Source organism: Danio rerio, chromosome 12 (genome assembly GCF_049306965.1).
Source record: "Danio rerio strain Tuebingen ecotype United States chromosome 12, GRCz12tu, whole genome shotgun sequence".
Lineage (NCBI taxonomy): Eukaryota > Metazoa > Chordata > Actinopteri > Cypriniformes > Danionidae > Danio > Danio rerio.
The window spans coordinates 27,879,758-27,896,863 of record NC_133187.1 but is presented as its reverse complement, the minus strand read 5'-3'; the positions used below and the strand labels follow the sequence as shown (position 1 = coordinate 27,896,863).

Here is a 17,106-nt window from a genome sequence, read left to right as displayed (position 1 = left end):
ACCCTCAAACACTTTAGTTGGGTCATTGTTATTGACGTCATGTCAAGAAGAAACATTTATTGTAGAGACAAAACATTTATTCAACCGGAACTTATGCAGTATTTACAATCACTGAAGATTGAGAAAGGTTCTGAAACTGAGTTTCAGATATGTTAATGAGTGTTTAATTTTCTATATATGATAGACCAATTGCAGCTGATTGGAACATCTGACCAGTCAATGCAGAGCATACTCATGAAAACAACATAGGCTCATTCTGAAAACGTAGCCCTATATACATTTCTGGAGATCGTGAATTATGTAGCTAGAAGTACATATGGCTGAATTTTGTCCTTAAAAGAATGCTATGGGGCAGCATGATGCCATTCCATTTCTCGCTTACCAGCTGACCACTTACAGTACCTCTGTGTGGATAGCTTTCAAACTGTTACCAGTATGTCCAGTTAGCTCGCCATGTACTTCGGCCGACTTGAGACGCAGGGAGTTGGCCATGACATTGGGGTTTGAGTCCAGTGAAGAACAAATCCAGAAAGCAGGTAGGACACTTTTCTTTTTCTGGATTGCATTTTAAATCTGTTAGTTGGGTTTAGGGAAGTAGGTGGGCGGGTCAATCGATGAATTTGAAACCACTATTGGTTGTGTTCAGGGAAAGAGGAGTATTGATTGGTCAGTCATTCAGTAAGTCAGTTAGTCAGTTATCATTGGCCTCTGATGGGTTATGCAAGAACAGCAGTCGTGAATGGCACTCGCAGGAGAAATTAGAGATCTCAAAAAGCATACACATCGACCTCTGATGAATTTACATAAAACAGAAACACAACTCCTGAGGGCTTACCAGAAATGTTCATAGCAGTACTTTTTTAGAATGAGCCTGGGTTGCATGAGAAGGAGGGGTTTTTAAATATCTTTTAACAAATCTTTGTGACAGCATTGGGACATGAAAAAACAAACTGAAGCAAAATTATAATTTTGTGCAAATTGTTTTGTAACAAACCTGAAACGTGACTATGCTAGATTTTATTGCAATGCTATACACATAGCCGGAGTTCAGAAATACATTGTATTATTTGAATAATATTTCAGAATAGCACTTAACCTAAAAAATAAAAAGCATTTGCTAAAGAAATCATGTGATTTAATCTTTTTTCTGTATGTTTGTCCTACATAAAAATGTAAAATGCAACAATCTACCGGGTGGACTTCCAAGCAAGTTTACCAGAAAAGCTATGCAAATTTGCATTTACATGTATTTGTTAATAAATCATCCACTAATCATTTTTCTTTCTTTTTTAAAATTGTACAGATAAGCCTGTATCCAACAGTTTTCTCTGCAGTCCTTATTTGTGTAAAAAGAAGCAGATGTCATTGGTGTTTTACTGCCTCACATTTATATTTTCTCCCTTTTGCTCTGGCAGGTCTGCCATTGCCAAGTACATCCCTTGTCTTGGAGTGCTGCTCTGTGTTCCTCGTAGAGACCGCTTCAGCAGCAGTAGCTTTATATCCACACGACGCTCCACATTGACCAGCCAGTCCTCTGAGACCAGCAGCAACTTGCATCGAGCCGGAAAGGCACGCTTGTCCTCTGTATCTGACAGCGAATCAGTAAGAAAGCACCTCCAGGCCAGAAACATTGAACCCATATATTTGTAGCCACATACTTCTGATTTCATGTGTGTAGTTTCAAATTCCCTTAAAATCACTGTTAGAAATTAACTTGATAGTTTTTAATCATTTTCAAGGTTTTTTTTTTATTCTACAAATGACTACTAATAGAACATTGTTACTATTATCCCCTATGTTAAGCTGCTTTGACTCAATCTACATTGTAAAAGCGCTATAGAAATAAAGATAAATTAAATTGAATTGAACATTGTACTTACACTTTTAAAAATGAAAGTGCGGGATTTTCTTTTTGTCGAAAGCTCTTCAAAGAAATGTTTTTGGTGTCAGGAACATTTTCATAGTCTTCCACTATATATATATATATATATATATATATATATATATATATATATATATATATATGTGTGTGTGTGTGTGTGTGTATAAACAAATCTACTATATACACACTTTTGTGGACCGAAAATGTTGAAGGTTCCTCATGGAACTCTCAATGCCAGGAAAGAACTTTTATTTTTAAAAGTGTATGTGACATAATTCAGTTGAATAAATTCCATCAAAAGTTTACCCTGTAACTTTTTAGACCAAGAACCAAATATTATGATTTATATTAAATATTGGATAACAGATCAATCACAGAGGAATTCACTTTGTATAAATTTGACTCATATTTGTCAAATTGTCCTTCCTCATCCAAAAGCACACACAAATCAAATGGTTTTCCTTATGTCAAGCTGTAAAGCAATAGTTCACCTAAAATTTACTCATTTACTCATCCTTTTACGTGTTCAAACCTGTTTGACTTTCTTTCTTTTAGTAAACACAAAAGAAGATATTTTGAAGTAATTTGGAAACCTGTAAGCATCAACTACTATAGTATTTTTGGTACTATGGAAGTCAATGGTTAGAGGTTTTCAGATTTCTTCAAAACATAGTCTTCAGTGTTAAAGGGCACCTATGATGAAAAACAACTTTTGTAAGCTGTTTGGACAGAACTGTCTGTATGTGTCAATTGTCCACTGTCATATTGGGGCGATAACCCCAACGAGTCTCTTTTTTTAAATTTACTGACGTTAAAATAGGACACTTGGCGATGCAGTGGCGCAGTAGGTACTGCTGTCACCTCACAGTAAGAAGGTTGCTAGTTCGAGCCTCGGCTGGGCCAGTTGGCGTTTCTGTGTGGAGTTTGCTTGTTCTCCCTGCATTCACGTGGGTTTTCTCCGGGTGCTCCGGTTTTTCCACACAGTCCAAAGTCATGCAGTACAGGTGAATTGGGTAGGCTAAATTGTCCATTTTGCTGTGGCGACCCCTGATTACTGAGGGAACTAAGCTGAAAAGAAAATGAATGAATAAAATAGGACACAAATCCCAGTGATTTTGAGGCCCACCACAACGTGGTGTAGGAGTGTGGTTTTCCCAACCCACCAAATTGATTGAATCCACAGAACTTTTTTTAGCAAATAAACTAGGATTAAAACAAATGTTACAAGTCTCTGTGATCAGCTGCACCTCAGTAATTATTTTTGTAAGTTTAAAACGTTTTTAAAACAGAGCATGTTTGTAATAAAGACAGTAAAATCGCTATGTAATTCTTAGCCGATATAATCACCACGGCCACAGGGTGTCAGTAAACTGCAAACGGCATTTATGTAAGACTCATCATTTCAGAAAGGCTTAAATAAACTCCACCACAAATACATCAAATAAACTTGTGACGGTATTTTAACTTCATCCCAGTCTGTCTATCACTGACTGCTGTTTATCTGATGTAATGCAGGAGAAGCAGACACACATGTCAGAGCGGTGGGCAGGGAGAACCAGGTCATATGGATTTAAAACCACAGGCTACAACAACAGCTACAGTGTACTCAGACACCAAAATGGACAAATTCTATATTACATGTTAAATAATCTGATGAGTATTTTTTAGAGCTGAAACTTCACATACACATTCTAGAGACACCAAAGGTTTATCTTACATCTTAAAAGGATTTGCCCTTTAAACAGAATAAAGAAACTCAAAAGTTTAGATCCACTTGAGTGTGAGTAAATAGTGAGTACATTTTTGGTGGGTGAACTGTCCCTTTTTTAGCAAAGCTCTTTCTGTTGTAACTGCTTAATGTGTGTTGTGTATGGACAGGGCTGGACAGACACAGAGGCAGATCTCTCCACCGCAAGTTCACGGCCTGCTAGTCGCCAGGTCTCATCGGAAATCCGCAAAGATCTATGCGATATCAAGCACAGCAGCTCTCTGAGGCTGAAGGTCAAAAGCAGAGACTCTGGAATCTTCGACAGGACATCAGCCCAGAGTCTAGCCGACCCGAGCACCAACCGGCCCTGTGCGTACATCAGCGTAAGTGAGAGACTTCATTTAGTGTCATATCTACCTCATTTATCACCAGCTCCACAGCTCACCCGGCGCTCTTTGATTTATGAAATTAGGAAGTCCCACATTCATTTTAAGAGAGGAAACGACTCCATCAGATTTAAAAAATTAATTTGGAAATTTCATTCCATCCTTCATATCTCGACGACAGTTCGCTGCCCTGGTTTTAGCCAGCGCTGTACTTTGACAAATGACAAGAGTGCTCAAGAGTCTGCATGCTTATGTGTGCTAATGATGCACTTTCTGGGATTTCTTATGACTGTACGCTAATTAAGTTTGAGAGAAATTGGTGCCTCCTTCACCAACTTTTTCTTTTAAATGTAGTGAAGCTATTGCTGTCTGACATTTAAATACAGCTCTTTTTAACTAGTAGATGAAGTAGTGCTTTTTAATTGAGCCTCCTGGTACAGTATATATTTTTTTATCTAAATGATACATCATGGGTAATTTTTAAAGTACACCTATTTTATAAAAACTAGGCTAAAAATACTGTTCGAGTTAACAGCTACATATTACCAATACCAGTTTCATGTGCTGCTTATTCAGTCCTACTTTGCAAAATTATAAGGTTCTATCTGCGTTCTAAATGATTTTGAGATATTGAGCTTCAGAGTTTTGCATTCCATATAGCAAACAATATGTGTGTAACAGTTCACTTTCATACATTACCATGACATAGACCCCAAATGTACTCTAAATGTAAATTATCAAAATTCTATTCAAGTGGTAAATTGGGGTAAAATAAACGGCAAATGCACATAAAACCTTCTAAAAAGTCATATTCTGCTTGGAATAATGAGTTACTATCTGGCAGATCCTTAATTGAAGTATTGCTTTTCAAGAAATACAATGAGTCTGCTTATTAATTTATTTAAAAAAATAAATTAGGTATTGTAACAATATGTTGATGCTTGACAAGGTTTTAGGCATACAAGGCTGTGCTAAATATTTTGTCCAGTGCAGATGTTAATTTTATGTAATTAATATGCTAATCTTTATTGGATTATATATTTTATATGATATTTATTCAATTGTAAGCCCCATTAATTAAAATAAGTATTTGCCCTTCAAGGTTTAATATCAAATTTAAAGACTTTAAAAGAAAACAGACAATGAGCAAATGAGTTCAACAAAGTTTAATAAAGACTGAAAATGTTTCACAGACTATATATATAAAGACAAATATAAATATTTTACATTTAATATTTAATTTTTTTAAATTCCTGTTTCTTTTTCAACAACGTAAAATGTAACATTTCAATGTCAAAAATGCTTCCAAATTCTAACATTTTCGCAGGTTTCTTTTCAATTTTGTGTGGTGCGGCATTATTTAGTCAACTCTTTCTGGTCTTTCCAGCTGTTAACGGCAAAGAAAGCTGATCCTGATTGGTGGCAATTGAAATGCTGGTTGGCTCACAGAAAGAAGCTTATAGAGCCAAGCTAGAGTTTGTTTGTTTGTTTTTTAAGTAAAAAGTCTTAGGACCCTATCACACACCTGGTGCAATAAGGTGCAAGACATGTTTGCCCTGACGTGTTGCTATTTTCAGATCAGCGTAACCCTAATTTTCCCATTTTCCACCACTTTGCTTAAATAGCAAATCCATTTGCGCCACTTTGTGGACTCATGGGTGTCCGGTCCAGAAAAGAGATGTGTTAAGGTGCATTGTTGGTGCGCTGATATTTTGAGGAACCAAAAAAGACCAGCTGAAAGCTTAAAACATGCATGATGTACAGCAATGCTCAAATATCTTTACAAAAAATAAGTAAATAAATACAGGATTAAAATAGTTCAAAATGATTACTTTCTACATAAATATAAAAACCACTACCTTCATGCTTTCATCTTGGGGGGCTTTTTTGGTCTATTCACAACAACTTGCTTTTGTGTAATGATATTATTCATAGTAGTATTGTTTATCATATGCATATTTATATTTGTTTTATTAAAAACAAGCTTAGGTTTGTCCACCTGTCGGGTTTTGTACCATATGGGGCATAGCATATGTGTTTGGATATATAACCTTTTGACCACAAAAAATTATTATTGCTCATTTATTCGTTTGCTGGAAATTAAAACTGAATGTAGAAATAGTTTTAAAACAAATCTTTGCGCTTACAAACAAAATTTATTATGTAGGCTTGTGGATGCCTTCAGTGGAGTGTACAACACCGTTTCCACTGTAAAAAGTGCTATCCACAAAAGAGAGAAAGAGAAAGTAAAGGCGCGGAGAGTATTTTTCCATCCTTAAAATAGAAAAAAGTGGATTCGGACATGCCCTTAATGCTTTTGTGCCATGTGCTTTAGACCTTGCGTATAAATCGTTAAAATAGAGCCCTTAAAATGTAAACAAATTAAAAAAAACATCACATAATGTAAATAAGTTGCTATTTAATAAGAATATGTGAATAACTGAATTTTGGCAAAAATGTTAGACAGAACCTTATAATTCTAAGATGACGAGGCATTCAAACAAGGGCTTTTCTATATCGCTTTTTTGCAAGTAATGTGAACTGATCATCAACATATCATTGTGCATTATGTATGCCCAATGTGATATATCCCTGCAACCTTTATTTCCAAATGAATCAAAACTGAATCAAAGGAAATCGAAATCAGAATTGCAATCTTGAGAAATAAAATAAATTGTAGAATATGTCTGTTTATCAAATTTAAAGTTTAGAACAGAGGCTTATGAGAAATGATCCACAACCCATTTTTGGATTGCGTTTCAGAGAGCAGAAAATTGTCATGTGTTAATGGAATGAAACAAATCCAGCTTTTCTGCTTATTATTCAAGATGTATAATGTAGAACTGTTTCTATTTTCCTAAAAAAAATTACTTGTACATTTTTAAACCAACAGAACTTTCAACAGAACACAAATCAACAGAAGATGTAAAGGTAGTTTGGATAATTACAAATGGCATTCCTTCAAAGAGCCGACTTCAATGAGGGTCCATTACATTGAGATTAAGCCTGCTTTAATTCTCCCATCCTAATCTGTTGGTTTTAGAGAGATTATCCCTATAAACAGAAGCTCATCCTATGTCATCAAGATGAATGGCATTAGTGTGTCCACTGGGTGGCACATTCAGCTCTGCCCATCTACCTCTTTCTTTTGATTGGTCACAGTCCAGTTTAGACAGTGGGAGCCTCACAATGTGTTAAAATAAACTTTCAAATTAGAAAGAGAAGTGTCTACTTCAAAAAAAAAAAAAAAATTAAATAATTTTAACTACTGTTAGTCAGTTAGTCTCTCATTATGGTAAATTTTATGTGTATCTTCTCTGTCCTTCTTTCAGACGGTTGGTGACAAAGATGAAATCTCCATGGCCGAGGTCAGCCTGTCAAGCTGTCCCTCGTCTTCTGTGAGTACTTATATTGAACTGGATTTGTTTTTACAACCTAAAATAAAAAAAATAAAAAAAAATAAATAAATAATGTATGAAGAGAATGAAAAACGCAAATAATAAAATAAATTAGCGATTTCTAAATTTTCTTTGACTTGTATTTCATTGCAGACAATACAACAAACATGTAATATTTTCCTTATGATTTTTATTTTATTTTATTTTATTTTTTTCAAAATAAACACATATTCCAATTTTGGTTCTAGCAACACATTTCAAAAAAGTTGGAACAGTAAATTATTTACCATTTTGTAATGTTGACATTCCTTTTCACAACAATTAAAATAAGTTAGGGACTGAAGACCTGAAGACACCGAGTGATGAAGTGTTTCAGGTGTCATTTTGCCCCATTCTTCCTCATACAAGTTTTAAGATGGGCAGCAGTACGGGGTCTTTATTGTTGCATTTTGCTCTTCATAATGCACCACAAAATCTCTATTTGAGACTGGTCGGGACTGCAGGCAGTCCAGTTAAGTATCTGTATCCTTTTCCTCTGCAGCCAGGACTTTGTAAAGTGTGCAGAATGTGGTTTTGTCTTGTTGAAATATGTCCCTGAAAAAAAATGCAGCATATTGTGCTCCAAAATCTCCAATAACTTTTCAGCATTAATGGTGTCATCACAGAAGTGCAAGTTACCTTTGCTAAGGGCACTGACCCAACCCCATACCATTACAGACCTTGGATTTTTGGCTTGTTGGTGGTAGCAGTCTGGATGACCTATTTTTTTTGGTCCAGAGTAGACATTTGTCCCAAAAAATACCTGAAATACTGTGTTCCACTGTGTGATGGTCCATCCCAGAAGCCTCCGAGCTAAGAGAAGTCGATAACGGTTCTGGACACTGTTAACCTTTTAGTACAGTACAGTTTAGTGGATGTCACTGTGGATGACATTACAATAATTTTCTCACACGTATTAATTGGCAAACTGGCGATCCTCGGCCCATCTTTCTTCCTACAGGTGTAGACCTTTCTTGGATGCTATTTTCGTAACAAATCATAATAACAATCACCTGTTGACATCCTCTGTTTTAAATCACATTATTGAATGTCTTGCAGGTCTGAATGTCTGAATGACCAGACAAAACATGAAATATATTGTGTTCATATTGTCTGCAATGAAATACAAGTCAAAGTAAAATCATTGCAAATCACTACTTTCTTTTTTGATTTGCGGTTTCCATTATGTCCCAACTTGATGTTTAAATTCAACACATTAACAAATAGGGAGTTCCTAACCTCATGCTTATAATAATAATATTACATTTTATTATTAAATTAACCATTATCTTTTAGATTTAGCAAAAATAATCTGTTTGAAATGATAGGAAAGGGAGATCAAAGAAACAAGAAACACCAAGAAACATATAATGCAACCACGGTAGTTTGATTCCTGAACAAACTCTTTTAATGGGACAATTTGGGGGTGATTTTTGACCCTGTATGTATTATGGTTGGATGTTCACAGTAAAACATAAACACAAGTTTTTGTATTTAAAATTTTAGTGATTAAATAAAACTAATCAAAAACGTGCATAAATATTAAGATAAACTGATCAAAATAGACTGATATAACAAAACAAAATTGTCCTTTAGGGTTTTTTTAACCCACAAGGGACACTATTGAAACCAAACGTCATCCCAAAAACCATTGTTATCCAACTACAATCATCCATTGTTCATTGTTCACAACCAGCACAAACTCTATGGATGGAATTGCAGCTCGTGACCTGCTTATTTTCTTTTCATGACAGATGGACCTGAATAGATCATGAAAGTGTCTAAATAAGCAAGCTTGCATGCTATACAATATATATCTTTCATCTCACATACATATATATTTCATTCTGCATGTAATAGTGTGTTGTAAGATTTAAAGCATTGTTTTGTGCATGTGCCTATGTGCAAATGTGCTCCTTATACCAACAACCATGACACATGCAAAATCACTTACAGTAAAACAACTTTCTTCCTCATTCTGATGCTCAGTATGAACTTTAGACCATATCTTCATGCATAAATGCATCAGGATGCTGCCATTGCCATGATGGTTTATTGGATATTTGCTTAGTCTAACAGGTGTGCTTAATAAAGTGCCCAGTCTGGAGGAGAAATGTTATGAAAATAATAATAATGATGCACCACGATCATAGATATATCTATGAGATGAGCATCCTATTTCTCAAAGGATGCTGAAAAATAACAGGTAATTTACTCTGTAATCTTTTTCGAGGTTGTGTGTGAATAACGCAAACATGCCTCATTCATACGGGATTACAATCACAGGGTCCATCTGTGAAATGCAATTTTACCATACCTCTACAGGGAACACTTGTCCAAATATGTCTTCTATATTACAGCCATCCCATAGACGTTCATGTTTATTAATCTGATTTGTAGCTCCCTTGGTGTAAATGTGGTAATAAAATATCTATTTGGTTCGACATAATAGCATACAGGATTTCATTACACTGAATTCAGACCAAGAAACAGTGTTGCTTGATCTTTAAAGAGAAGGGATACGCAAATGGCACACTATAACAAGTAAAACAATCGGCATGAGGTCAAATTAAGCTTTCAGATTGTCCTGTGTTGAGCTATGGTGTTGTTGATCACTGGCTGAGCTGCACTGTCATAAAGGTACCCCCAGTGTGTCATTATTAAGAACAACAGTGACTGGAAGAGAAGACAGGAAGCAAACCTGTCAGTGAATGCAAACACACACAAAAAATAACAGTCCTGCAAGTTCTCTCACAGATCAAGCTGAAAAAACTCCCTGTGCTGCTGAGCATCAACATGACCATGGCAAAACATGGTTTCAAGCTACAAAATATCAAGCCAGTTCTATACTCTCAGCCTGGTCTGATTTGTATTCAGTTATTATACATGTGAGGTTTACAGTTTGTTGTGCTTTGTATGTGAGCTGAAAAAAATACATATGTGTGGAAAATATATTCAGAAATATAAAGTATTATCTGTTTCATTATTTCAACTCCCAAGCATCCGAGGAGACTTTTTTGGGGCAATATCATTTAGTTTTCATAAAAAACATAGTTTCTTTCTTCTCAGCGGCTGACAAAAATTGACTCGTTTTGTAAGTTTGCCATCCGAAAACATGAAAAAAGAGGACTCGATTTAACAAAATAGAGTGGTTAATGAAAAACATTAAAAAGTGACTCTATAAATGCAAATGCAGTTTCTGAAGCAAAACCTAAAATTCACAGGATCTGTGGGGTGTGTTTCTGGGTGCCAGAATATGGTTGACTCAATGTGCAGCAGTTATAAAAAAAAAACAAAAAAAAAAACAAAAAAAACAATGGCAATGGAATTGCTGTTACATTTCACATTAATTACTTACATTTTAAAACACATTAATATACAAAAATACCATTTTTAACGGTGGTTCATTTCGCTGTGGCGACCCCAGATTAATAAAGGAACTAAGCCGAAAAGAAAATGAATAAATGACTTATTTGTAACAAGCATTTTATTTATTTCACAGCTATACTTATAGGGCCCTATTATACAACTGGAAAAAGACATGTTTGCTTGATTTGTTGCTATTTTCAGATCAGCGCAACAGTCATTTTCAAGTTTTGCACCACGTTGTTTAAATAGCAAATCCATTTGCGCCGCTTTGTAGACTTGTGGGTGTGCTGATTTATAAAAAAGGGTGTCTTGCTATTTTGATGAACTAAAATAGACTGCACCACTGACAAACTAAAACTGGTCTAAAGTCCAGCACAGAGCACTTTAGTTATGCATTTGTGTGGGTCCAAATACTTACACATTGCTTAATACACACATGATGTGCAGCAATTCACAAATATCATTACACATGAAAAAAATAAAAGATTAAACTGTTTCGAAAATTCTGATTTTCTACATGAATATAAAAAACACTATCTCCACTCCTTCTTCATCTCTGGGTGCTTTTTTCAGTTTATTTATGACAATGTACATTTGCAATAATGTTATTATTATTATTATTATTATTATTATTATTATTATTATTATTATTATTATTATTATTATTTATATCATTTATATGTATATTTATATTTGTATTGGTTTTTTTTTTTTTTTTATAAAAACAAGTTTAGATTAGTCCACCTGTTGGGTTTTGGAAATGTATGCATCACCATATGGGGCATAAATTAGGACATGGGTTTGCATATAACTCTTTTTTTTCACACTTTGTTATTATTGTTTTTTTATTCATTTGCTGGAAATTAGAACTGAATTTAGAAATAGTTTTGAAACATCTTTGAGCTTAATAAACTAAATAAAAAATGTAAGCTAATGGAAGCCTTCATTGTCATGCCTTTAGACAGGTATGTTTTAAAACAATTTTCGCCACACAAAGCTTATTTAGATTATGTTCTTGTTTATGAATGGGTTTATATGCACGGAAGTGTTGTTCAGCTACTGAAAACGTCCGGCAAAAGATTGGCCATTTTCAAATACATGGAGTACCTTTTACAGCATCCATAATATAGTCAGTTAAATAGACCTGAGGATTCGTTTACTTGTTCAAGTGAAAAAGGAGATGAAAAAAAGTGATGTACAAGGATCAGCGAGCACAATTAAAAATGAAAAGTCATTCGTTTTCTTGGTAACGGAAACATAAGTGTAATGTAAAAAGAAGAAAGGATATTGCTGTTTTTAGCACTCTTTTTTTTCCTGATCTAATATTTATTTAGTATAATAACAAAACATAAATGTGCTCTTCCGCCTAACCAGCTTTACTGAGGTAAAGTTTAATTTATATTCACACATTTGTTTAGTTTTGAACAGGACAGCCTGTGACACACACACACTTTTTTTTTTTTTTTGCTCGTTCAAACTACGCATTTAAAATGAGCTGAATCAACGCAATTCTTCAGATTTTACTGGGACAATAAAATTTTTTTATGTTTAATCCACATAAATTTGTTAAAAGTGTTTAGTTAACTTAATCAATTTGTGTTGGGACAACATGAATGAATCGTGTGGAACCCTGGATTTTTTACAGTGCAGTTTTGGGGAAATATAATTCCTGCACCCGCTGGCCTGTCAACAACTACGCTTAATCAAGTGTGTGGCTCCATAGAGTTTTCCAACTGGTGAATGACATGATCTAGTGTTATATCTATCAGTGCACGTTCGCGTGTTCATGACTTAAAGGAGGCGTGGCTTTAAATGACAGGGGAGGGTCGTAAAATTTCTAAGCTATTATGCTAATGCTAGCATTCTGGCAGATCACCTACTGCACCTTTAATACTTTAACACCAATGTAATCAATACAGAAATGTAGATTTTTAACATCAAAAACTGTAAAATAGAAAAATTTTATAAAAAGTATTTATGTGTTTACTCCTTCACTCATTGTATTTTCTCTGTCTCAAATCAAGCAGAATGACGTCTCAGAGAAAGCAGATGAGAAAAGGCCATTGGTTCGGATCCCCTCCATCATTGTGACTTCAGAAACCTGTCCTGCTGTCCTGCCAGCGGGACACTCTTCCAGGCTCATACCTGGAGCTCCAGCAGTCACAGACTCTGTCACCGTGACTGACTGAACACTGATGCTCTGTCATCTGACTGTCTCTTCCTCATTTCTGTCTTCTTTACCCAGGGCTCAAAAACCAACCTGCATGCAGTTACAACTGACATCTGAATTATTGTTACCTTTGCTTGTTTTCAGATGGAAAACAAGCCACTTTAAGGTAAACAGGGTGTGTATTTTTGACATGAAAGTGGGGTCAGGACACCTATTCAGGCTTTTTCCGGTGGTGTGGAGATGATCCTCTCCTCTCAGGGAAGAAAAGCAGCAGTTGGTGTCTGTGTTGTGGATTTTGGCACCGGTTCTGAATATGTGTTCAGATTTCCTTTTCAATGAGCTGCTTTGTCCATTAATGCCTGTGCAGTATAGGTCATAGCAAAAACCCATTGCCTGTGTCTGCACAAGATCAGAAACAACATGCTATTTTAGAAATGAGGATTTAACACTTAAGACCCCAGTATACTTCAAACAAAATTGGACAGTGAGCAGAAATTACATAATTTTAACAAATCTGGAAAAAACTAAGATTGTTTTGTTCAATTTGGCAGCTCATTATACAACAAACATGACTAGTTAGCAACAGGAGAGTATGTAGCAGAGCTGGTACAGATATATCCGCACCTGTATAATTGCTAGCAGACAGATTTAAAAGACTCTGAAGGAGTGACACACCAGACAAAAAGCCCCAACATGTCACGTGTCACATGTGTCTTACGCTGCAAAAAAACTATGTAATAACAATATTTTTTTTTATTATTATAAATAATAACAAAGACAACATTTTTTACATCAACTTAATTTAGAAAGTTAATCTGATTTAACTTTATTTTTTAGGTTAAACAATTTTTAAGTTGATCTTTTAAGTCAGCTTAAATGATGTAAGTAGTGATGACTAGTTAAATTAATTCAGCATTCAGTTAACAGCAAACGTGAACTTAAGTATTCACATAAAAAAATTACAAAATGTGTGACGTGAGCAGGCCCGTGCAGAGACCGTCCAAAGGGCATGTGCAGGATAAATTTTTTGAAGACCGGGGGTGGGGGGGGGGGGGGGGGGGGGAGGTGGGTGGGTGGGGTTGTTGTTGCGCGCGTACTGAAGAGCGGTGTTGTCGCGCGCCTACTGAAGGGCGGGACCGAGGGTGTGTCGCGTCGCGGGGGCACTTTTGATAATTTTGGAAGGGCACTTTCTATTCAAGACTAAAAAGGGCATGTGCACTGCACAGGTTGAGCCCTATGTGTGCACGTGCCTGGACGAGAGAGACGTTTTACAACCCTGCCTATTGCAGCACAGGGATGTCAGAAAGCTTGAAAACAGTATACCATCACTTAGCCCTTTAAAACGTCTTTTTAACCCTGAAATGAAGAACAAAAACAAAGTTTGTTTGAAGTATAACAGGGCCTTTAGATTTTATCTAGTTTTCAGAGATTTTGGTCTTGCTTTGACATGTAGAGCCCTGTTTATTTGTGTGCACTGCCAATTTTACTAGAATTTTTCACTAGTACATATGTTTAAACATTCTTAAACCAAGATGCATTTAATTGAGAAGAAAATGGTTGATGATATTTAACTGTGTTTAGTTGAAATATATCAAATTTAGCTTGAGGTTAAGATTAAAATGAGAAAACAATTCTGATAGTGTGGCTACAAAAATATATTTAAAGCCTGTGGCTACCAGAACGTTGTGAGTAAAAAAATACATACATGCAATTAAATAAATCACAATTATCTGTCTGTGCAGAAAACTGAGCATTACTTACAGCAGCATTACCTTTAATCCTTTAATCTTTTAATTACAAACAAAAGCAAGATTTTTCCCACATAGGCTCATTCTGAAAATGTACCTCTATATACATTTCTGGAGATCGTGAATTATGTAGCCTAAGTAACGTATGGGTGCATTTCCTTTTCGTTCCTTGTCGCACTTACCAGATGACTACTTACAGTACCTCTGTATGGACTGATTTCCCGCTATTACCAGTTTGTCCAGTTAGCTTGCCATGTACTGTATGTCAACAGACTTGAGATGCAGAGAGCAGTTGACCAAGATGACGGCATTCGAGTCTGGCGAAGAATGGTTCTAGAAACAAGGTAAAACAAAAACAGAAGCCAAAAAAAATTAAATAAACAAGAAAATAACACAGTGGGAATGTGGTAAAATCTGAAAAACGTGGTAAAAGTCAGACAAATGCTTTTCTTTTTCTGGATTGCTTTTAAAACTGCCAGTTGGGTTTAGCAATGTGGGCAGATCAAAAAAAAAAAAAAACATAGCTCCTGGCACATATTTGGCACTATCAAGAAATGTATATAGCGATACATCTTCAGAATGAGCCTGGGTTAGATTTTTGATGTTTTAATTTCTGATTGAATTTTTGGTGGGACTTAGGCATTTGAGGAGTTTAAGCGGAGTTAAACTTTAAAAGGAGTTAAACTTTTTTTTTCAGAAAACATCCCTTGATTTCCCTAGTAATTTGTCTTCTGCAAGAATTGTTGAATATTTTGTCTTGTAATTCTAAAATAAATCTTTTTTTGGAGTGTAACCATGTTAGGACAGAAAGTTTGGGTTTATGTTTTAAAAGTGGAGTGTGTAATTACATGTTCATTCATTCATTTATTCATTTTCTTTTCAGATTAGTCTCTTTGTAATTACATGTATAAATGTAAGAAATATATATTTTTACTATAGTCACTATTTAAAGAAAAAAGTTAAGTATACTAAAACACCATATAATATTGTGATATTGATAATTTTACAAACAAAACTAACAACAACATATTGTTTTAAATACTAAATGAAGAAGATTAGGTATTATAACATTTAATACAATCAGACTGTTTATGTTACGTTAAAAATAAAGTTATCATTATCCAAGTTCATTTAAATGTATCATAGAAAAATTAAAAACATTGCAAAAAATTGCATAAACTACAAAACAGTTGTTTACTTATGTAGTATTTTCAGTAAACATATTGTAAACATTCTTAAATCAAGATGCATTTACTTCTGAAGCCAAATGACAGAGAGGCAGAGATGCCCAAAGTTGGCCCATTATAAACTTTGATTTGGCCCACCATCCCATCTGAGATGAGAATGATGGAGCGATCGTCATTTCTAATTTAACGTAACCTTTTTTTTTATTTGTTTTTTTGCTAAACTACAAAAATAATGATAATAAAATAATTGAAATTAAATGTTTCAATGTAAATACTGTCACTCGAAGAATAGAGGACTATGCAGAAGACATCGGCAAGTAAATCGAGGCAAAAACTAGTAAATGAGTAAATATAAATGAGATTGTTTTGATTTAACTGTAATGAGTTCATCATAAATTACTGTATTGGTTAATAAAAAGTAATGTTTTAGAGTGATTTTTAAACATTATTAAATAATTTATGAAATTACCAATGGCAACTATATTTACCTTCGGCCCTATAGTGTCAATCAAGTTTGGTGTGTGGCCCTTTATAAGAAAAAGTTTGGGCACTCCTGTTATAACGTGTTGTTCTCTAGAAGAAAAAAAAAGCAGCAAAATTTTGTACGTTTATATTTAAAATAAAAAATATATCTGCCAATTGGGGTAAAAAATAAAATGTAATTCTAAGGAAGAACAAGATACTTTTCCTTATTGAATTGGCAGATATTTCATTGTTTAAAGTATAAACCTAAACCCACTTTTTTTAAGAAAACAACTTAACATGTTATTTAGGTTCTTAAGTCAATCTACATTAATATAAGAATGTTTACTTGACTGTACAAGAAATAAAACAAGAAAACCAGTTGTAGCCTAAACATCCAAGAATACAATGTAAAACAAATAGACAAATAGAGATAACTGATCTAGTAAATATACATTGCGCATACCCAATTAGCTTTAAAATATCATCTTCATCTAAATCAGCCTCAATCAAAACCATTGACATTGTTCTTGCTGCTGCTGATCAAACAATGTTTGTCTTATTTTGTAAATGAAATTTTTTCAGCACTCTGTGGCCAATGTGTATAATAGTCTATATATTATTGAATGTTTTTATGAAAGCGTGCACAACAAATGATCTCATGATGTATGATTTGCCCTCTTTTTGTGTTAAAATCCCCCAGACTGTGATTACCTGCATGCTTTCTAAACTAGGCTCCTGAATGAAATATTTAAAT

At 34.6% G+C, this 17,106-nt stretch overlaps 1 protein-coding gene across 5 annotated transcripts in view; it reads left to right on the top strand.

Moving 5' to 3' along the window:
* The window catches only part of opn4b (opsin 4b), a 72,374-nt gene extending 56,229 nt beyond the window's left edge, over positions 1-16,145 (top strand). Inside the window, exons 8-12 of one of the 5 annotated variants that reach the window (XM_009306568.5) lie at positions 1,416-1,602; positions 3,761-3,973; positions 7,309-7,374; positions 12,810-13,922; positions 14,179-16,145. In XM_009306568.5, coding sequence (XP_009304843.1) covers positions 1,416-1,602; positions 3,761-3,973; positions 7,309-7,374; positions 12,810-12,971 — 628 coding nt within the window. In that variant the 3' untranslated portion in view covers positions 12,972-13,922; positions 14,179-16,145. 5 annotated transcript variants of the gene reach the window in all.
* The last annotated feature ends 961 nt before the right edge of the window (positions 16,146-17,106 follow it).